The following is a 23,900-nucleotide window of genomic DNA, read 5'->3' as shown; positions in this document are numbered from 1 at the left end:
GATCTTCTGTGTTATATCAATACGAACAATTGGCCTATAATTCAGGGAGGAATCCTTTGGGTCCTTCTTATAGACAGGAACGATTTCAGCCACTTTCCAGCTACGTGGAGTTTCCATCCCCTCCAGTATGAGGGTGGTTAGCTTGTTTACATTTAGGGACCAGTTTCCGATATCGGATAAGAAGAGGTCCATGGGCATCCTGTGGGCTTTCCAGCCGCTGTAGACTTGATTGCCCACACAGTCTTGTGGATCCCAATAGTAAGTGCAGTGGATTGAGCATGTGGCAGAGAATTTAGGGGGTGGCTTTATCATCTACACTCTTCATTTGGTGGGCGTCTAAAGATCTAAAACATTTTTGTGCCAATACTCCAGGTGAATGGAGTCTGCAAGGTGGGTTGCAGGGCTCTGCCCCTTCTTAGCTAACAGGTGCTAGACGTTTCTGGTATCTTTGCTAGCTGCAGCCTCACATATGTCTTTACAGAGCTAGGTGTTCCACTCATCATGAGCTTTTGTTTGGATTGGTTTGTACTGCTTCCTACTAGTTGTAATGTCAGTGACACCCCCTCTCGCAAGGGCCTCTTGCAGCTCAGATTTAGCCCAACTATAACCTTTATTAAACCAGGTATGACCTGGTTTGAAGGTCTTATGTATGTATGCATGATGACTTGTGAAACACTCTCCCAGAATGTTAAATACTTTTTCGTGTATCAGTGGAGTTGCTAGCAGTCTATCTTGCATGGAGAGTGGAATATCTAGCTCAGAGATGGCATGGATCAGCCGCAACAGAAAATGTTCCTAGAAATGTTTTCAAAATTGTTGTCATTTTTAAATCATTAGGCATGTAGACAGCACATTCCATCCTCTTAGCAGTTTGCAGAAGATCAATTTTATTTTTTCCACATACATTTGTGCAAACCTTGCTCAGTCTGATCTGGTTTTAAATACATTTTACTATTTTCAATAAAAAGAAGAAAGCAAAAGCTGCTAGGATATGTTACAGAGAATAAATCATGCACTGAGGTACCACATAAAATAGATTAAGAATGCCAAGAGTGTAAATAAAAATGACAAGCAAGCAAGTTCATATAATAAATAGGTTAAAAATGACAAAACACGCAAGCACATATTGTTAGAAATGGGATTTTTGGTTGGCTGAGACTTGCGCCAAAGCCAGGCAGAAACCACCACTCTAGTCAGGGTAAAGGGGAAACACACTGCAGATAACCCCTGCTCACCCCTTTGGTAGCTTGGCATGAACAGACAGGCTTATCCCCAAGGCAATGTGTAAAGTATGAGCACCAACACTCACAGCAACACAGTGAACACCACAAATGGACACTACACCAGTTATTATAAAAAAAATAATTTCTTTATATAGCTTGGACCAGATCAAAACGTCAGCAAAATGCACACACATATCAATAAAGTTACTTCCAAAATCACTGGCTCTCTTGTGATATTGTCACCCAGCCATATGCAAACCTGGCAGTTCGAGCTGGACTGTTCCCATTGGGCGCAGGGTCAAGACTGATTTGCATATGGCTGGGTCCAAACTGGAATGGCATGGTGAGCAAAACTGGATTTACAACAGCTGTTTACAGATTGATGTTGATACAACTGAAATCCTGACTTTTGGAACATCTTCTCCCATGTATTCTTCAATACTGTGGCCTCCTAAACTGGGGCAAGGACCTACACCTTAAATTGCAAGGAATCTTGGGGTTTTGTTGGCTTCGACTTTATCCTTCCAACCCAAAGTGCGTGCCACAGTTGCTACTTGATTTGGATTGTTGAAATCTCTGAAAAAGCTTCTAAAATATCTCCCTTTAGGCACTCGGAATGGGAATACACATGCCCTGATCACATCTAGACAACATTATCCTTATGTTCTTTTCTTAGGAATCACTTCTAAAGATCTGCTTACACGGCTTCAGCGTGTTAAGAACACAACTGCCCGTCTTGTACTGAATATTCCTAAAAGAAATTCCATCAGTTCAGGCCTAAAATCACTTCACTGGCTACCAGTCAGATCCGGAATTAAGTTTAAAACCCCTTTGATCATGCACAGGGCTTTTTATCAGTATTGCCCATCTTATATTCAGAACAGGTTAAAAAACATTTTCCTTATTGGGTGCTTCGCTCAGCAAACCATAATCTACTTCATGCCCCTAAAGTGCGCAGAGGTAAATCTGGTGATAGATATTTCTCTTTTCTTGCACCTACCATCTGGAATTCTTTACCACTACGCCAGTGTAACACACCTAGTGAAAGTCTGTTTATATATCAACTGAAGAGTGTCCTGTACTGTAAACCTTACAATCTCTCTCACCTTCCTCGTTTTATATTTAGTGCCTGGACGCTTCCTTTGAAGCAGCAGTTGTGCTTTATAAATGTATTTTCATTCATTCGTTAACTTGTGTCTTTTGATACTGTAGTTCTTGATATTATGTCAAACATCCCATAAAAATATAAACAAACTACTAAAATATTATTGTTCAGGTTGCTTTTTCCAAAATAGCTAGTTGAAGTGGATCCAGGAAAAAGATTATTTCCAGCTGCAGTGAAAAATACACACAAATAAAAATAGCACCCAATACATAAATACAATTAAAAACTTAGTATTTAGTGATTTACTGTACTTTTCAAGTATTCATTGAAGGCAGAACGATGCATAAAATAGCAAAGAGGCATCTGTCTCTGGTGGGAGACAAAGTCCAGTGTATTGATATTTTAAATAATGCCTAACAATAGCTCATGCAAACAACTGCCCCATCAAGCAAGACCTTAAAAGCAGGCCTTGCTCAGAGGTGAGTGACCCAGTATGGCAGTAATAATAATAATAATAATAACAAATACCCCATTACGCGCAGGTATTTTTGCTTTCTTTTTACTGTTCCAAAACCTTTCCGAACCAAGTACTACTTTTGGGGATGTTATTTATACGGTGTACTAGCCACAAGTCTTTTTGTTGTGTTTGAACTTGAGCAGTTACACGAAATTACCCATTTAAAGGCCTGTGTACGTCCCAAAAAGCTGTTCCTTATTTGTAAATTGGGATGGTGTTGATTTCTTTGTTTTGCACATTTTTAGTAAGAAGGATCAAATGAAAAAAGCAAAGCACCGAGTTAAGTATATGTCCCTATATCAGACTCACGCCCTCTGTTTTGGACAAGAACGATATTGTTGTAAACCTTGTGGGGGCATTAAAATGGCACAGTTGTTTTAAACATATAACTCAGCAGTGTGTTAGAAAATGGCAGATTTTTGTAAAGAACAAGATTTGAAGTAGTGAGACAGTGACAAACCTGCACAGAAAATACTCTTTGAATCAGTCTTCACTCTTCCGACAACCCCAGGTAAGAAATCTGGCCATGCCAGCACATTTCCTCTCTTTAGTTTTTCTGGACATGACTTGGCGAGCAAATGGACCTAAAACAGAAATATGAACGAAATGCGATTAACAGTGGCAATTTAAAATCATCGTAAAACTACAACATTCATTTGAACCTAACATTAATTCTGGCATTATTCGCTTCAGTCAAACGGTGTGCCTAACGTTGGTCCTTATCTTCATGAGCACGAGTAACTCCAAATTCTCTTATTGATGTTTCTTACACACGCAAAACTACAATTTGATTGATCTTAATATGTGGCAATATCGCACAGAACATGTAATTATTATGAAAGTGAAAATTCATTTACTATAATATTCTAATGAAAATACTTTCAGGTAGACTTATCAGCAACTAGACAAATGCATTTACTAAAGTGCAGATCGCTGTACATACTAAAAAGAAAAGATGCGGGCTAGGTAATTTTTTTTTTTGCAAAAAATAAGTGGGATCAAAATTGTATCCACTGATTTAACATATAATAGTGTAACTCTCCTGGGCATCACATGCTTGGCTCTGCCCTGGATCTCATATTACCTTTGAACTATACTTCCTCTGTTATCTAGGTCAGTAGCGGCTCCTGGAGAGAGTGCTGCGGGCCAGTGGGGCGGGCGGGGGCGGGGTGTGGGGTAGTAAACTACGGCATACGGCCGAACGGAGGTAAGTAAATAAATAAGAATGTTGTTGCGCGGGCTGCATCGCATTTGGCAATGCAGCGTGCACAATAAAATTTGTTTTATTTATTTATTTGTTTACTTACCTCGGTTCGGCTGAGTGCCGTAGTTTACTATCCCCCACCCTGCTCCTCCACTGTCCCGCCCCCCGCCCCGCAGCACTCCCTCCAGGAGCCGCTACTGAGCTAGGTGCTTCTCACACTTCTATTCGGATCGCTGTTTGTCTGTGTCATGCATAGTCTTGGGTCCGCTCCTTCATTATCTCTACAATAGTAATTGAAAGCATATCATTCCATGTCTGCTCCTATCACATCTAAGCCGAAGTCATGTAAATCTTTGGCTGTTTTCAATCCTACTCTTAACACCATCAGTCGCACATGTCAGATGAATGACCATTCAGTGTGGGCTTTCTCTACAATGATTTATCCTGAAATCCTGACAATAGAAAATCATGTACTGAGCCTCCCTACACTTTTACGTTCTCCCTCTTGGCCAGAAATATCAGTGCAATCTTCAACCAAAGTTTGTGGCTGACGCTGTCTCCTGGCACATCAGTGATAAATATCTCAATATTTTCCTGTTTCAAACAACAAAGACCCTCTCCAGTGCACTGGTCAGAAGCTCAACTGACTGTTTCAACGACCTATTTCTGAGCCAACCTCAGGACTCCTTTTAACAGCTTGACAAAGTCAGAAGCGTTACCCTAGACACTCTATCTGCTGCCCAGGTGCATACCTACAACTCTTTACTGATTCAAAACTCGTTGGACTTGAACAAGCTACTAATGTGGCCCCCAAGACTATGGATGACACCACTCAACAAACCTCTGTCAGAAGATTTGTAAGTGAGTACATGATGAACTTTTCACTATGTCAATTACTGTACCATAACTACTCTAAAACACCATTGCCCAACACCCCACAAATACCACTGTTCCAGCATCCTGAGAATCTTCCCAAACAAACTACTTTCGGGGGGGGGGGGGCTATGTACAGCCACATGCATCAGGTCTATCAAGATCATATTCAAAGCACAACTCCTCAGAGTTGAAGCCCGCCATGGTTGACTACCACAGTCTTCTGAAGCTCAGGCCTTTCCACCTTCAAACTCTTTTCTCTGAAACACCTTCTCCATGTAACAGTAACATGGAGTCAGTCAAATTTTTTACTCCTCTAAATGTTTTCAACCAAACCTTTGACGTTCTTACATACTGTTGTGTGTTAGCCCCTATCCCTCTTCTTTATAAAGAATGTTTATGGTATTTTTAAAAGTAAAACACACTCTTTGTCAATACATGGTATGGACCTATAAATATGCAGGTCCACAATGCCTAAACTCAATTATAATATTGTTGTGTCAATGGGATGTAGACACTGGAATAATTATGCTGCCATCAATATGGATTATAAATGTGATAATCCCTAGCTCAGACTTCCCCTCTCTCTGCCTGTCCTCAGGATGCATGGAATTGTGTGGGGAAGTGAGAGAGGAAGTGCCTGAGGTTGAGAGAAAAGAGATGAGGCTTCCTCCTCCTTCCACTCATGGCTGTCACTGCTGCTGGTCTGCAGTTACAGAGATAGCAGGCTCTGTAGAACGAGGGCAGGGGAACCCCCTGCATCGCCTATCTCTACCCATGCTTTGTCAACCAAAATGAAGCAATTTGGTAGAACAGGGGCTGAAGAGGCCTCCTGTTCTAATCTTCTGCAGCTCCCGTTGTCCAGCCACGTTAGTTATTGCCAGGGCAGACTGTTTGTCAAGGTTGCCAGTTGATGAGGAGAAGGAAATGCATCATAGGACCCTGGCTTTTCACTCACTCTGCTTGTTGCTAATGTTGGGTTCCCTTCTGAAATGGCTTCTCCACACGCAACAGGATTCTTTAAGGTAGGTTTATTGATTTGTAGCCTAGATAGCTTCATAAACCATCTGGTTGCAAAGAAGCCTGGGTCAATTGTTAATGGCTGGTATCTCCTCTCCCCAGTATTCTACAATCCATTCCAGATTCCAGCCTCTATGATTGATTAAGACATAACACAGGGGTATACTGTTTCGCAGAGATGCCTGGCTGCCAAGATGACATCAAGGTCAAAGGTGTTGAGCTGTTGCTGCTCAATCTCCAAGGATTAAGGTGCAGATTGCAAAGGCTAGAATGCAGGGCCCTGCCCCGTTGCTGTCACTGTAGGTTCTGCCCGAGGTGCAGCCTGGTTGGAGAACAGATTCTCATGCCTAGGAGTTGCAGATATCATATTCTCTATAGGCAATCTGGGGCAAATAGGATGACATGGACCCGGTTGGTCCTAATCTTCTTCAGAACTTGGGGCAGAAGAGGAATTGGTAGGAAAACTGGGAAGGCTTACAGTAGTTCATAGTTTCACCGTAGGCAGAAAATGTCTCCTGTTGAGATACACCTTGGAAACTCCAAAGCACAGAACTGTTGAGATTATGTGTTTTCAGTGGTGGCGAATAGATGGAGCCAAGATTCTCCCCATCTACTGAAAAGAGCTTGCATCACCTCTGGGTGTAACTGCCACTTGTGGTATGCTAGGCATTGACAGCTCCGCTTGTCTGCCCTGGCATTTAATGATCCTGCCAGGTGGTTCACCACCAGGAAGATTTCTTGGTGGTCCAGTCATTTCCAGAAGTGCAAGCGACCCTGGAACAAGGTTCGTGACCCCACCCCACCATGTGGAGGTGGTGTTGTCCATAAGCACTTATACCAACCTCCCCTTGATGAATTGAAGGAAGGCTTTCAATGCCTAGCGATGGCCCTCAGCTCCAGAAGGTTGATATGGAGCTAGGACTCTACCGGACACCAGAGGCCTTTGATCTTCACCTCTCCCAGGTGGCCCCCCTACCTAGAAGTAATGCATCTGTCCTCACTGTCTTAACATAGTCAGAGAGGTCCACTTGATATTGGGTCCACTGAGTCTTCAGATTACACTGCAGCGTCTGCATTGCCACCTGGCATGCTTGACCAGTACAATGCAGTAGATCCATCAGTGCCAGCAGCCTCAGATTCGACCTGACTGAAATCCAGGACAGAGGCTGAAAGATCGGGATCATAGCCTGAATGTTTTGGACGATCCTTTCTGAGGAAAGGCACGAAAGAAAATTCTGTCCAGAACGGCTCCAATAAAGGGGACAGTCTGAGAAGGAGTCAGGTGTGATGTTGGTGCAGTGATAGTGAACCTCAAATATGGCAGGAGATTTACCATACTCTAGAGGTGGTTGATAACTGCCAGGGGAGAGCCTGCTTTTAACAGCCAGTCATCGTGGTAGGGGAAGACTGGTACCTCAGACCTCTGAAGATGTAGTGCCACCACTGCCATTGTTGTCATGAACACCCGAGGGGCACCACAAACTGCAATTAGCGCCGATCCAGCACCATCATCAAGTCTCCAGGGTCGAGGGTAGACAAGACTTGGGCAAAAGTGAAAATTAGATTTTGTCTTTTTAAAAATAAGCATTGAGTGGGAGCAAGTCTAAAATAGGATGAAAGCATCCATTTTTCTTTGGCACCAGAGAGTAGCAGAAATAACAGCCACAAACCCACTTATGGTTCAGGCACCCTCTCGATAGTCCCTTTGCCAAAAGGACTTGCACTTCCTGACGTAAAATGGACAGATGGTAATCCGTCAGTCTGCTCTGAATCCCCAGGTATTAGAATCAATATAAATGTTCAGCATAGCACCAAAGATGACTGTATTATGCAAACAATGCCCACCAATATATCAGGGCAACAATTGTGCCAGGGCTGGACACCGTAAGTACCAGGGTGGCCACCATATGTCAATCCTGGTCAGTATCTTGCAATGGTAGGCCACCATTATGTTAGGGACTTCTGAAATAGGCCAGTGACGCTTTTAATATGTCAGTGACGGATGTCAGTATGCCACAACTAGAATGACCAAAATAGTCAAGGATGACCATCATTATGACATTCCCACTATTATGTCATGAACTGACACAATTGTGCCAGAGATAAAAACCCCCTGCAATGAGGGCTCCCATACACATATGGCAGTCCTTGACACCAGGCTTAGCTTGCAGGAGGCAATAGTGTTTATTATGGACACATACATACATTAATTCAGATAAGGCTTAGTGTTTATTGTTGACATATACATAAATGAATTCAGATGAGGCTCTTAAGTTTCTCTGATCTGCATAATACTCTGATCTCCTCGGCTCTTGGGCTTGCACCCAACTAACACAGTTTCACTCTGGCTCCTGCAGTCTCACACTATTGTGGGTCAGCACCGATTACTGCTCAGGCTACTTCTGACACTGTTCTTTTTTCGTCCACTGTTCAAGCACGTGGTGTGAATTATAATGCAGGGACTACAACATGGCCAATCTCCTTGTGATTTAGTTAGATGGGGCTGGATACAGGTTATCATCTGGTGGCCTCCCTAGGCGAACACAGTGTGTTTTTGCATGTATTAGACACTGCAAAACATTTTGTATGCAAATACTCTAAGGGTCTTGAGATGAGCAGTGCTGGTTTCTGTAATATGCCTGGGCTCTCTGAATGAGATATCAGGCATGACTTCACCTTTGAGAGATACCTTGAGGGTACTGGCAAACCACCAGTAGCTCCCAAGCTACTGGTTGGAGACCCCTGTTTAAGACCCTATTGGTAAATCTACTTTAATTGATCATTGTAGTCCACCAAACACATAGGGGCTCATTACGATGTTGAGCGGAAAGCCTCCGCCCAGCACCGTCTCGGAATCAGGACTGACCGACTAGTGGTCAGCAGTTCCACCAGCCGGATTACGATGCGACTGAGCACTGTTCGGTCAGATTTCCATTGTTTCCTATGAAAGCTTGTGTTACGCCCGACAACCAGCCGTAAGAGAGGCTCCTATGGGGAAATGGGGTGTGTGTGTAAAACCCTGTATGCTGTTGCGGGCACCCCATTGTGCCTGTCACACAGTTTAGGGTCTTACAGGGGGTCCCTTAGGTACACTCTCGGCCCCCAACTGGAGGCCGCAGGATGAAGGGGGCCCTGCCAGTGTTCCCCAAATTCACTGTCTGACAGCCATTTTGTATCGGACAGGTCGACATGGAAAGGCTGTTGGAAAAAGACATTGTAATCCCAAGGATGGAAACGCTGTCCATAGGCGTGTACGATGCGGTTCTGACCTACACAGATACTCCACGAGTTGGTCACAACCGAGTCGGAATGACCAGATGGTTTACGTTCTGACCGCGAACATCGTAATCAGGGGGTCGGAACTGTCAGGCAGAGGCTTTCAGCCTAACATCGTAATGGGCCCCATAGTTCTAAGAGAGGTCTATACCCTAAGGCTTTAATAGTATAACAGATATTCACTGAAAGAACTACATTTAAAAACGGAGTTGTGATTCTTGTACAAAATGCGCAAAACCACTGAAATTGCCAGTTATGGTTTCAGGGGGCACGCCATAACTCACAACACCCACCATGTTGCTCTTTTTTGTTTCTGTTCCATTGGCAAAATGGTGTTTTATGCATGACAGATGGCACAAATTATGGCATATGTTGTGTGCCTTACTAACAATACTTGGTGAATTTTCAGCAATTTTGCACGTTTGAGACAATATTTTCAGTGAGTTTCACGTTTTTTTTATGACACGTTTAATTTCCAACCCCCAATTGTGCACAGACCTGCACCCAACCTGCAGAGGGGCGGCCACAGCCTGCTTTGGAAATGCACATCTGGGATTGCCACAGGACCTGGCCATGTTCAGGTTCTGTGACCAAAACCTACAGCACACGGCATTGCCTTTCCCAGCAGGGTGGCCATTGGGCCTGGCCGAACCCAAAACGAGCAGCCAACCACCCCAGCACAAAGCCTTAGACCATGTCCAGGATGCAATGACCGTAGAATCTGGCCTATTGTGAGGCCCAACAATCAAACCACAACAAGCTCCAAACTACTTTGTCCGTGCACAGAACTAGTTGTATTTTGGTCATCCCCAGAGCCACACCAGCCATGAGCACAGAATCCCCCACTGTGCATGGCCTTTCATCCAGCACAGCAGTATTTGGCCAGGCCTTCGGACTAGCCTGCAGCAGGGTGCCAATTTATTACTGCTTGATAGGCTGTGCAGCAAACCCCTACTAAGCATTTCCCTCTGCTGCACCTAGGGATTTTTTCCTTAGTGTGTTTCTGTGAATATAATTTTTCCATTTGTTTCCATTTTTACTTTTAGAGAAATATCATGATTTTTCAGCACAAAATGGTGTGCTTTGTGCAGCTTACAAAACAGTGCCTCGGACATCGCAATTTTTGTTAACATTTCAAATTTATCGCAGAGAAACCTGCTGTCTTTTTTTGGCCTATCCATCTATGCCTAACGGTGCTATCTCACAGCACTTCCCTGGTCGAAGGAACATTTCTTGGGGCCCCATGACTGAGGATTTTTGTTTCAGAAGAAATGTTATTTTCTTTTTTTTAAAACTCAAAAATTTCAAGATGATTGAAAAAAATAAATCCTTTCATCGGCCAGTGAACTCACAGAAAAAATTTGAAAATGTTATTGACAGGATTCCCAATTTTCTGAATCGTAATTTTAAATGCAGCGATATATAAAAGTGTTAGCCTTTAAAGCCACGAACTTACATCAAACCAATGAAATCATGTTTTCTGAGTAAAGTTTAACTTTCATGCCAACTTGGAGTTAATTCGTTTAGCGGTTTCTGCTGTAGGTACAAGCAACACTTACTACGGAACTAAAATGGCAAAGAACAGTTTTTGATTGCCCCTTAACTTTTTCCTTTGCATATATCTTCAGGAAAATTGGCATGCTGGACCACAACTGACTATGCCAAGCGATTGCCATTTTTGGTGCAAATCCGTACAGAAGGTCAAAAGCAATAGGCAAAAGAAAAAAAGCCTTTTCAAGGAAAGTGCACGAGAACCATAACTACAAACTGATGACTGTCTGGGTGTAATATTGTAGGTCACAAGCATTGACAGAGATGTGAGTTTTTTAAGCAAAATAGTTGTTGTTTCTAATCAAATATTTGTACCTGACTTTACATGCCGTATACTGAGAATATCCTATAGTAAAGTAAATGAAATAATGTAATACCACAAGGACTTATATGTTTGTGCATCAAACATATTACATAGAATTTTGCATGTAACTGTGCACTTGACTTTCTAAGGGTACCCATTTTTTCAAAATGATTTCTGATGTTTCTTGTGGATTACTCCATTTCCTGTTTTCTAATGAATATTTCATTATATAACAACCAAAACGCAATTTATGAAATCCCAGACTAAATATTTATCAAACTATCATAATTGCTGTCTACTTTACTCGAAGGTGGCTTTAGTACTCTGTAGGACATCACCGCTGACCTATCGATGAAAAACCTTCACATTATTCACAGTAACCAATCTATAATTGTATATATTAGGCATGAGTCGTTGAGGGAATCCCCCACTCCTTTTTAATCAATTGAGTTCCATTCTGAAGTAGAGCTGTGGTACCTTTCCGTGTTCTAATCACTTTTTTTACACCAGAGCATGACAGACAGCCATCAGCTGCTTGAATGTGTGACTGGGTAGTGAAAAGCAGAGGACTTCACATTCCACTTCTACTATCTATGAAGGGAATTACATGACAGTGAGTCATCTATAATGGCATGTTTCATGTGGTGCTTCAAACCCCACTTCTGCAGTAAAGACTGTTCATAAAATCTATCAGCATTGCATATTTTCATGACTTCATAAAAAATGTGTCTTCCTTGCAAGTGTTCAAAGTTATCACCTGCACATCACCGCATATCTCAGGGGCAGGCTTTTATCTCACTGACCCACCCTGCTGATTTTGTTTCCTATCTTTAGGTACGCGCTTGTGAAATCACAAGTGATGTCTGAGGTATTTACAATGGCAGATGTGATGCATTTACAATGGCAGATGTGATGCATTTCAGGTAAATTAGTCTTAAATATTGTATTCAGGTGGAGTAACTCCAACTTTCTCCTAACCTTTTTCAAACAAACCTTTCAAATAAAGCACTAGGTGGCAGGATATGTGTAGAATGTGAATATATAACATTTCATGCTGCATGAAATATATTACTTTAACACTATATAACAATTTCCACAGCAAGGGATGGCAAACTAGAGCAACAATTCAAGTTTACCTTGAATTGGTATACAGAGGTAAGAATTATATTGCTTTTTAGGTTGCCTAGTTTCTTTTTCTCAAAGAGACTTTAGAACTTGAGTACCTACTTGTTAGACCTGGCATCCTTTGGCGTGTTACCCCAGTCTTTTTGCTTGCTGACCTCCTGTTTTGATGGTATCATGGACGTTTTTGCTGGATTAGTGTCTTGGCGCTCTTTTTCACTGCTATTCAGTGCTAAAGTGCAAGTGCTCCTACAAATTGTGTTATGATTGGTTTTCTATGGTTGGTATATTTGGTTTACTAGTAAGCCCCTAGGACAGTGCACTGTGTGTGCTCAGGGCCTGCAAATCAAATGCTACTAGTGGGTTTGCAGCACTGATTGTGCCACTCTCACAAGTAGCCTTTCAAAGGTATCTCAGAGCAGCCACTGCAGTGTCTGTGCGCAGATTTTTCTGCCATGTTGACCTAGCAAGTGCACGGCCCAAGATAGCCCCATGGCCAGGGTGCAGTGTATGTGAAAGGTAGGACATGTAGTAGTGTGTGTTACATGTCCTGCTAGTAAAATACGGCGCATTTCATTTTTCACTAATGAAAGGCTTTCTTTCTCATAGGAGACCATTGGAGCTGCCGTGTAACATCTTACAAGTATAATTGTCAATTGGGAAAAGTTGGAGAAATTGAGTTTAGGATCCCTGAGCTCAGAATTTAATAACACATCTTTTAGCAAAGGTGGTCTTTAAATTGTGTGTTAGAAAATGCCATTTTTAGAAAGTGGTCATTTTCTTGTTTGTGTGCCTCTGCCTGTTTGTGTATTCACTGTCTAGGTTTGGGGGGATAGGAGCTGGGCATGCGCATTCCTCCTAGACAGTCAAGGGGGAGGGGAGTTAGGTGTGTCCTGCCTTTACTGGGTGACTCATAACCAGGCTGAATAGACCTTGCTGCATTTAGAGTTGTGGGAGGAGTTGTCACTAGCACTAGAATGGGCTGTGTCTGCTCTGTACAATGCTATCTTCACCTCCTGTAGTAAAGCTGGGCTAGAGAGAACAGAACTGGTTTCTACTGAGCAAGAGGGACTTGCTGCCTAAAACTTCGAAGGGAAAATAGTATAACTAGTGGGGCCCTGAACCTAGAACTTTAGAACTCTTTTGGACTAAGGAACCTGCCAAGAAGAAGAGCTGTAGAAGCTGTCAGGAGGAATTACCACTTTGCTGTGTTGGTCTGCAGTGGCTGCTTTTGTCTTGGGCAGTAAAAGGACTGGACTTTCTGAAACTTATTTTCCTGAGTTTCTCGATAAGTGCTGCACTATTGACAAAGACACCATAATTGCAATAGACTTATCTCACATATAATTTTCAGCGCGATGTAAGGATCACTTGATTATCTGCTGAAAGATCAGTAAAAAGTGCAGACTACACCTACTGCACTTCTATTTCTAAGCACTGTAAATAACAGGTATCAGAACTACTAAATCTAATGATAGTCCGTTTATAGAGCGCTGAATGATAAAAGGCTATTTGCTTTATTCATGATAGAATATGGACTTTGCAGATGTCAGCAGTGAGTGTTTAACTCACCAGGCATCTATGAACAGTCAAGAGATAGACATTAATCCACCAGACTGGTGACATATAACCCAAACCCACCAGACCGGTGAGAGATGAAAATGTGGGAACAGAGCCACTTGAAGTTCACCTTTCACTTCGCTGTTCAGAGCACAGAAGCCTCAAGATTACTCCCACTTCAAATTAAGGAATTTAAAAAAATCACTCCAGGAGCAGAGTTCAGTGCAGTTCGAACCAATATGTCACAATAGGTAGGGCTGTAGCATGAAGAATGAACGACTCAATACTAGAAACGGCTGTGTGCAGAAAGAGGAAAGAGAAGAAATGTACCAAGGATCCACAGAGAACGTGTAAAGGTGAAGTAGAGGAAGTGAGAATCTGTACAAGTAAAGGAAAGAGGGAACGGAGGAAATATAGCTGTATGGGGGCTCTAGGAGGCTGCTTTAGTAAAAGAAGACCTTCTGGAGCAGGACGGTTATTAGTGGGTAGAAACATTAGTATGTGTAAAGCTCACGTTCATCCAGAAGAGTACCTTTAGCACGATATTATGCACATCACGGCAAATGTTCCACAGAATCCCCCCCACAGTGTCAATGATGAAGCAAAGCAGAATGGAACAGCGGTCCGGTGGATAAGGCCAGGCTTAGAGATGGAATCAGAAAACTCTGCCAAACGTTTTAGAAAAAGATGGTCTGGCGTTCTTGTTTTTTAATTCCACGACTGCAGGAGCCCGAGGTAAGTACTCACGTTTTTGTTTACAGCCAATGGTATACCTCTTAAAAACCGAGGAACATTGGTCTTCTCTTTAGAATCTGCATCCCTTGCCGCGCATTGATAGCATGTTACCTCAACCCTAATACATTTGCAGAATACCTTTACTGCTATGTTTATTATTCTTTAACCCAGTACCCAACCTTAATTGTACAGTTTGAGTGCCCTGAAAAAGAACTGCAGCAATCTATACCTGAACTACACATTTTGTTTTGGAAGGGATATAAAATGGCCCCAAACAAATGATTTCATGTGACATATTATAGTTGTATACCGCTTTTTGGTTTACAGTTAGAAGGTATGTGACATGAATTCACATTTGACCATTAACAGCGCTTGCTTCACTTGATACATAAAAGTCATACCCAACTTTTACAGCTCACCACTTTCAAGTGTCACAAGCCACCACTGCACAGTATAACATGGTCAAGGCTGCTCACAGCTCTGCTTTTACTCCATCAAACATTTTTTACTTTTTACTCTTCGATTCCATCTTAAGCATCAGCTAACATATGACCTAAGATAACCTATGCAATGCTAAGCATGTTAATTGATAGCATTATGGACATAGCCATAATGAATACATTTCTACTAAAGCTGCACAGTACATAGAATAAAACACTGAGTTTTGGTCAATTTGCAATGTCAGTTAAAGAACGTCCTCTACAATCACTTCTTGCCTCAAAATGAGACATGTGTGTATCCCCTTGTCAGGCAGGATAGTCGATGATTTCTCTTTCGATCAGGACCTAAAATCAGCCCTGTAGTCTTCTGCCTACTGAGATGGTCGTGGAAGAATGCCATTTTGAGAATCGTGGCAGTGCTCTGGCACAGATTTATGGTAACTTCATCATTCTAAGCCCAAAAACCTTAACATTTCAAGAGAACTACTGATGGCACCACTCAAATAGAAAATAGATTCGAGCCTTTGACAGGGTGGGAATGTACCCTTATCTGATATCTCTGTGAGGCCATTCTACTAGCAATACGGCGCTATACAAATTTCAGTTAGTGTAACTTAATGTAACATGGTAAGCGTCTGTTGTCAAGTGGTGGTAATTGCAGACACATGAGCTGTGTATGTCAGCACATTAGGCCCTTTATTAATAAGCACAGTTATTATTAATGCCAGCAGTATTTTGTCACATGAGCTTTCACCTTACATGTGATGCTCACCTCCTCTGATGACAAGACATGGTCCCAGATATTAACCTGGCTGATGGAACCCACAAAGGATTCTGCTGGATTGAAACCTTCGCCTCTCTGGTCCTGCTCCTGTGCAAGAACCAAAGCACCACCACCTGCACATACAGGAGACAGCATAAATTAAGATCACTCAGCAGCAATTTATCAAAAAAACAATGGACATTCAAGAGACTTTAGCAGGAGATGAACTGTCAGATATTGGACCAGTGAGAGAATAACAGATCACATACACCAACACAGCACCAACCACATCTCTTTAAATAAAGGATATGTCTTAAAATGTCATAAAGGTATTAAAACAAGGAAGTGATAAAAGTAAAACATTTAATACACTGTGTCTTTTTAATAAAATATACTCATTGGCAAGGAATGTTTTTTTTTTAGTAGCTCATTGTCCTTTAAGTATATCTGCATGGACATCACTCCTATCTGATCAACTTCAGCTGCAATTTCTTAAGTGTAAATGTAAAAGGTTATTCCAGTACTTGCATAGTGCACGAATCATCCCCGAAGGGGAATCTCGGAGCTGGAGGCCGTTGGGAAGATTAAGTGAGCTATTGCCCAGAGTCGCATGATGCTGGGCAGACTCCTGCCGCCGGAGATCAAACCGTGATCCCCAGCATCCAGCGTCAGTCACCCTGGCTGCGGAGCCACACCTCTCCAAGTGTAGTTGCCGGAGGAGGAGATAGAAGGTTCAAAGCCTATGCTCTCCATATCTATAATGCCATAGCTGAGGAATGTCTGCAGTTTAGAAGAAGTTTTAACAATTCTGACCTTTGCATAATCTGCTGATGTCATTACATTAATTTCAAAGACTCAGGGGCATATTATCAAGAACGGCGTTACAATTATCGCCGGTTTAGCGGCAGAAAACTGCATAATGGGCTTGGGGGCGTTAGAGGGTGCACGACCGATATGGCAGCGCACTAGCGAGGCTCCTGCCGGCCCGGGCACAAACCACTACATCAACCCCATCCTGAATGCCCAGAAGTGACATCTCATCACAGGAACGGACAGCGGACGCCCCCTGACCCTGGGGAACTAACTGTGCCCATCCGCGATTACCGGCTGCCGGAGATACCCGCGGTCTCGGGATCGGTGCGAGGCGCTCGCGAGGCAGCGGAGTCCTGCAGTGGCAGGGCCTCCTACATGAGACCGGGGATTGATAGGCCGCGGTCGCAGCGGAGACTGGCGGAATGCGTCACTAACGGCCGCTCTGGAGGACTGGGCCGGGCGGACGGCCCTGCTAAGCACAACAAACAGCGGAGACTGGCGCTTGGCGGAGGGAGCGCACTACGGTCATTGAAGCGGACGGAGGGTGCTGCGACTCCCCCCAAGACCTGACGGTGAGGAGGCCTGTGGGGCGGTATGAGACAGAGAAACTGATAGCGGCGAGCCGGAAAGAGGACTCACTGCATAAAAGCCTGCCTAGTCTGCCTGATTTTGAGTGGAACACGCGCCCATCGATAATAGGGCTATTGCGACAAACAGTGCAGCAGCACAAGGAAGTCGCCATTTTGTACACCCGCATGTGGGGAGGATTACCGGGCGAGGTGCCTTGAGCCAGCCTGTCCAAGAATATATGGAGGCGGCGGTAGAAACTGGTCGTGGTCTCCCTGGGGGAGGAAGCCTTGGTGGTGAAGCCTTGGTACTGCTCTCAGCTGGCCGCCCCTGCCCTGCAGAGGTGAGTGGAAAGACGGCTGTAGGAGATGCGATTGCGGCTGCGCCCCCGTGGGAGAGTGCGACCTCTCCATTGACCATTTGCTGGGAACTGTATTGCAGTGACCATGTTGTGGCACCTATACTGGCACTGGCGGGCCTGGGCGCAGACCCCTCATGTGACTCGAGACGGCGGCTAAGTAGGGGGCAGTCGGTACATGTGGAGCGTTGACATACTGTTTTTGGCTGACACCCTTCACTTCGTAGCAGAGATGGGGCGCACTGAACCTAGGCAAGCCAAACTCTCTTTCGACTCCCGTAAGGGTCAACGCACAGGCTCGACGGAGCGAATGGACGCTGGTCCGCCGGAGCAGCCAGAGGAGGAATGGAAAACAATATTGTTAAGTATGAAACAGAGCCTCACGTCCATAGACGCCAAGATTGACTCCATGCACACTAGAATGGACTCAGTGGTATCCAGGCTCGAGAAACACGATCACAGGATTAAAGAAGTTGAGTCCAGGGTCTCTGACTTAGAAGATGGCGCCACATCGACAAGTGCACACGTGCTCCAGATGGACAAATTGTTGAAAGTGATCGCTGAAAAGAATGAGGACATAGAAGCGCGCTCTCTGCGCAATAATGTGAGGGTCATAGGCCTGGTGGAGACTATCAACACGGGCAAGATGGGGGTGTTTATGGAAAACTTAGTGATCAAGCTGTTTGGCAGAGACGCTTTCTCCGCACATCTCACGGTGGAAAGGGCCCACCGCTCATTGGCCATGCGACCTCCGCCGGGGTTACCACCACGCCCGGTCATTGTCCGATTTCACTACTATCGAGATTGCGACACGGTGCTATGGCTAGCACGGGAAAAGAAACAAGTCCGCTACGAGAATGCAACCCTGTCGTTTTACCCGGACTTTACTCAAGCGGTTCAGGAGGCTAGGCGCAAATATGTCGCTGTGAAGAAGAAACTGTTAGCGCAAAACATACAATATGCGATGCTCTACCCTGCAAAACTCCGGATCACACACTTGGGGAAGCAACATTTTTTCACCACCCCGCAACAAGCTGAAGACTACCTGAGGAGACATCGTAAGGCGGCGTCCCGTGAGTCAGACTGTAGCAGGCGCTCCAGATCGCACTCTCCCACCTCTAATCAGGACTGAACATCAAGATAAAGACTATACATGGTGGTAGGCCGAGTTTGGAAAACTACATCAGCTTTACTGTGAACTGGTGATGTATCCTTCATTCTATTGCTTTGATTGTATTCACTTTGCAATTCTCCCCGTCCCACTGAAGCGTCCTGCTATGCCGAGTGGGAACGCAGGTGGGTGAAATATGGAGGTGAGAGGGCAGGTCGTGGCCCGCTAGTGTTCCCCGTATGTGGGCATACCTCCTAACTTTCCCTCCACTGAGAGGAGGACTGTATTAAACTCTGATTTTGTTTTGCGGGAGGGAGGGGAGCATGCTCGGCAGGTTGGGAGAGCCGGAGTGGGGCGGAGGAGGGGGGGAGTTGTGGGGAGTTTCTTGATGCAGGACTGACTACTGGACCAATTGCCATGTATTGACTTTACACGAATGCTGGGATAATGGGTGATGAGGTTTCGAGTGTAAGCGGACTCAATATATTATCATGGAATGTGCGTGGGTTAAGTGATCCTAGGAAGAAGAGGCAAGTATTGGGTTACTGGGACAGATACCTGATTGCTGTGGCCCTGCTGCAGGAAACCCATCCGAGGCCGAATGGAGTCCCTCAGTTTGCGTATCGGTGGGCTGCGCACCGCTTTTTTGCCTCCTACTCTAGAGGGGTAGCTATTTTGGTTAAGAGGGGGACACCTTTTGTAAGAATGGGGGGAGTTGATGTTAATGGTCGCTACTGTTTATTGTTGGGTAGGATACATACACATGATATACTGTTTGCTAATTAGTACGGCCCCAACACTGATGACCCCAATGCGCTCCTTGAGGTTTGGGGTAAAATCCAGACAATAGCCCCTGCTTATGTGGTGTGGGGAGGGGATTTCAACACGGTTATGGACCCTGGAGCCGATAGATCTTGTCCCGAGCTTATGCACTATGCCAGCTCACAAAGGACGATGCGAGACATTACGACCTCTAATAGATTATTGGACACTTGGCGACACAAACACCCTTCCTTGAGTGAGGGGACACATTTTTCAACAGTACATGGGTCCTGGGCGAGACTTGATTATGTCTTTGTTACGATGGGCATAACACACTGGGTAGAAGGGGCGACCCATTTGGCTCGTACGTATTCGGACCATTCGCCGGTCACCTTTTCTACACTGGCGACCGAACCCCCAGCATCTCCAAGACCAGGCATTTAGAACGGAACTGGAACAGGAGATACAGGACTTTTCGACTGTAACACACACTCAGTAGCCAGCCTGACCACAGTGTGGGAGGCTTTCAAGGTGACGATGAGGGGATGGTGCATCTCGAAGGGAGGGGAAGTCCTGAAAGACCTCCGAAGCCAACTGCACAGACTGGAAGGAGAACTCAAATCTCTAGAGAGAGATCTAGCAGAGGGAGATGAGAGTGGAGCTGCCAGGGCTACTCTCCGAGAAAAAATTTCAAAATATGTGGAAACAGCTGCCAAGGAATGTCAGTTTCGAGGAAAGCCACATAGGGCACGGGTATATGGGGAGGGCGACCGACCGGGAAAGGCTTTAGCGACTGCAGTATGGCCCCCTAGATTTGCCAATTACATAGTGGAAGTGCAGGATGAGGAGGGGCGGATGGCCAGCAGCTTGTCGGAGCAACTGCACATCTTTGGTAACTTTTATAGGACAATCTATTCCTCTCAGAGGACAGCACCCCTACATTTGCAATCCTATCTTGATGACACGGCCCTGGCATGGCTGGGAGACGTCCAGAGGAAATACCTTGATCATCACCTAGAACTAGACGAAATCACTGACGCTATCATGGCTATGAAAACGGGGAGAGCCCCGGGCACCGATGGGCTGCCGGTGGAATTTTATAAAACCTTTGTGACGACATTAGCTCCTATTCTGAAGGCAGTGTATTACGAAGCACTAGAAGAGGGGGTGTTGCCCACTACAATGAGGGAAGAACCAGATTATGTCATTGTTGAAACCAGGGAAGTGCCCATCTTCATGTGACTCTTACAGGCCACTGTCGCTTCTTAATTGCGACACTAAAACTTTAGCAAAGGTTCATGTGACGCGCCTTAACCTCCTGATGGAGAGACTTGTCCTGCCTGACCAGGCGGGATTTGTCCCCAATAGGTCCACCTCCCATTACCTTAGGACTCTGTTGTCCGTTATACAAGATATAGATCCCAACCTTGCTGCGGTGGCAGTCTTTCTCGATGCCACCAAAGCTTTTGACTCCCTTGAATGGGACTACCTACTGGGCACGCTTGAACGTATGGGCATGCCGTACTCATTCCTTAACTGGGTCAGGCTGTTATACTCCAACCCGCGGTCCTTGATCCTACTGAATGGGACGAGATCAGATAGCTTCCCAATCTCTAGAGGCACGAGGCAGGGGGGCCCTTTGTCCCCTGTCCTCTTTGCGCTGGTGATTGAGCCGCTGGCAGCAAAACTACGGCAACATCACAAGCACAGGGCGATAATATACCCCGCCAGGCAACTGTTAATATCCCTTTACGTGGATGATGTTACGTTGTATGTACACAAACCCCAGGAAAACCTTAATCCAGTACTGAGAGAAATAACAAAGTTTGGTGCCATCTCGGGGGTCCAGATTAATTGGGCTAAATCGGCTGTATTCCCGCTGACCGACAAGACGGAGCGGTATCAGTTGGATTTCCCGTTACAGTGGGAGGGGAGGATTTTAAGTATCTGGGTATATATGTCACCAGGAACAAGGACGAACTTATGCGCGCAAATTATGGGAAGGCAATAGATAGAATAACTGATAACATAACTCAGTGGTTGAAACTGCCCCTTTCAATGGCGGGACATATATCCCTCATCAAGATGATAATTTTACCTAAGTTTCTTTATTTATTCATCAATATTCCATACCACCCAGGTGATTTCTTTTTCCATACACTCAAGTCCCAACTACTCCGGCTTGTTTGGGGAGGGAAACAGGCCCGACTGAACTTGGCGACTCTCATGCTACCTTATCGGCAAGGTGGATTCGAAGTTCCTAACTTTGAACAGTATTACTTCTGTGCACAGTCGCACTTTGCGGTGTACTGGATGCACCCACCCCATATATGGCACAACTGGCGGGGGAAGATGGGTATATGGCTCCTGTCCCACCTGAGGGGTACTTATTCACACAAGTTGCGGAGAGGGGCAGGGATCCAACCACAGTGGACTGCACTGTGACGGAGTGGAAGTGGATGGCGCACCAGATGAGAGCAACGCTGATGTACTCTTCCAGACTACGGTTACTACACTGCCCACTCTTGCGGGTTGCTTGTGAAGGGCTGGGAGGCAGACTCATGTTGTGCAAGCTGCAGTGTACTACCTGGGGATCCATATATCTAGATGGCCAATTCAGATCAATGGTACAATTCTTCGGAGACCATACCCCAACTAGTATGGATGTATTCTTGTATACTAGACTACGACAGAATATCAAAGCAGTTACACCAGATTTCCCTAGGGAGCCAGATATTTTCACACCACTGCACATGCTATTGCAAACAGATGCACCCACGCACGTTATCTCAGTAACTATATATACAAGTTAGGGATGCCCCCATGGAAACCCCGGTCCGTGAGAGGGCGTAGTGGGACAAAGACTTGGGTGTAATATTGACTGACGAACAGTGGGAACGGAGCTGTCTGTAAACGGAGGCGATTACTGGCAGCTGCCGCCTGAGCCTAATTCATTACAAGTTTCTACATCGGCTGTATCATACCCCTGGTGTCTTTGGGACTGCCTGAAGGCCACACACACAATACATCTAACACCCAGACACACACAACTACAACCACACATTCAACCCCCTCCATACATACACATGCGTATGCACAGCATGGGACCTCCACCCATAGGGGGTTGGACACCGAGTCTTGCTGCAAGCCAGGCCACATGGCCATACCCATGCCGAGCACAACCGAAAGGCTGCTTGCAGAAGAGCGAGGGTCCGCCACCTATAAAGGGTTGGAGACAGGTTCGTGCCTTGCATGCATGGCTGGCTGAAGGATGTTGGAATTGCAATATGTTATTTTAACTTTAAAAAAACGTAATATATTTATTTTTAAAAATCTCAGTTTTATAGTTAGGTATAGTAAACATATTTTAAATTCATATTAAATAAAGCTCACAAATAATAGAAAAAACAAACATTAAAGCGATGTTATAGTTAGGTGAAAATGTCAGATAAGGTGAGAATGTCAGTTAAAATGTAACATGTTAAACTCTAAAATCCACTCAAAATCACCAGTTATATTTAACTAAACAACTATAACTCGTACCCTCGCAACACCCTGACATATACTTATGACCTTAAATATTACATCACTCATGACATATTCTTTTATATCATTAATCACTTATTACAACTAAAATTACACAATTGATGCCAACACTGTGCATGGCGGGGATCTGCAGGCCCTTGTGGCCCCAACCTCTGATTTCACTGCTCTGCATAATGAGGCCAAACCGCCAAATCCTGCCTCACAAACATTAGCTGGGTAGGCTGGGGGTAGCACACAGCCAACAGTTACCTTGTGCAGTGCCGTATTAGCAGATCGTATGCACTGCAATAGGTTTGTGCATTGTTGAAAAAAACAAGTTTGCATAAGTGTCACTTTATTGACTATATCGATAAGTGAAACAGTGACTCACACAAGATGACTGAATGACTTCCTGCAGCAGAACTCAACATCTAAAACATTTTTGAATGCCCTAAGAAAGGTTACGTTAATAATATATTAAAATGAAACTGTACCAGGAATTTCAAGTCCTTCAGATAAGCCCTTTCCTCCATCTGATAGTTTTCCATCAATGTATACACTCCAAGAGCCATCCGTGCTGGTCCACGTCACTGCAATGTGATGCCACTTTCCATCGTTCACTGGAGGGCAATCGGTTATCCTCTCCTTGCCATTGATATAAAGCACCCAGCTGCATTAAAAGAGGGTACAGACACACGAAAAAAACTGAAACATTACACAGAGGCAATGCCACATACATAAAGTTGTGTTGGGGCAATGTAATTCACGTGCAGGAGCAATAAATTAATTTCTTGTGCTGTAAAATTATCAATGAGGATAAGATTTAAGAACTCAGATCTACTAGGCCCATACACACACACACTCACACGCACACACGTAAAGAATGTGTACTGTGAAAATGCGCCCTGCTATTGATTGCAACATATATTTTAAGCATTTAACCATGGAACTTTCAAAACCAGCTGTTGTCCAGAGTGTGTGGTAACATGTTGCCAGCTTACGACTATCCTGTAATGCACTCCGGCAGTAATATAAATAGACAAATTGGCATAACCGGTTCCTCACCAGCTA

At 44.5% G+C, this 23,900-nt stretch overlaps 1 protein-coding gene across 2 annotated transcripts in view; it reads right to left on the bottom strand.

The window, feature by feature from the left end:
• Positions 1–23,900, bottom strand: part of SVEP1 (sushi, von Willebrand factor type A, EGF and pentraxin domain containing 1) — a 1,097,507-nt gene that overhangs the window by 361,045 nt on the left and 712,562 nt on the right. For both annotated transcript variants that reach the window (XM_078676696.1, XM_078676697.1), the window contains exons 27-29: positions 23,324–23,499; positions 15,703–15,827; positions 3,306–3,429 (exon numbers count right to left, since the gene is read on the bottom strand). In XM_078676696.1, coding sequence (XP_078532822.1) covers positions 3,306–3,429; positions 15,703–15,827; positions 23,324–23,499 — 425 coding nt within the window. The remainder of the gene's footprint in view (positions 1–3,305; positions 3,430–15,702; positions 15,828–23,323; positions 23,500–23,900) is intronic.

The sequence above is a fragment of the Lissotriton helveticus genome, chromosome 2_1, assembly GCF_964261635.1.
Source record: "Lissotriton helveticus chromosome 2_1, aLisHel1.1, whole genome shotgun sequence".
Classification (NCBI taxonomy): Eukaryota; Metazoa; Chordata; class Amphibia; order Caudata; family Salamandridae; genus Lissotriton; species Lissotriton helveticus.
Note: the sequence above shows the minus strand (reverse complement) of the source record. Positions and strands in the feature narration are given on the sequence as shown.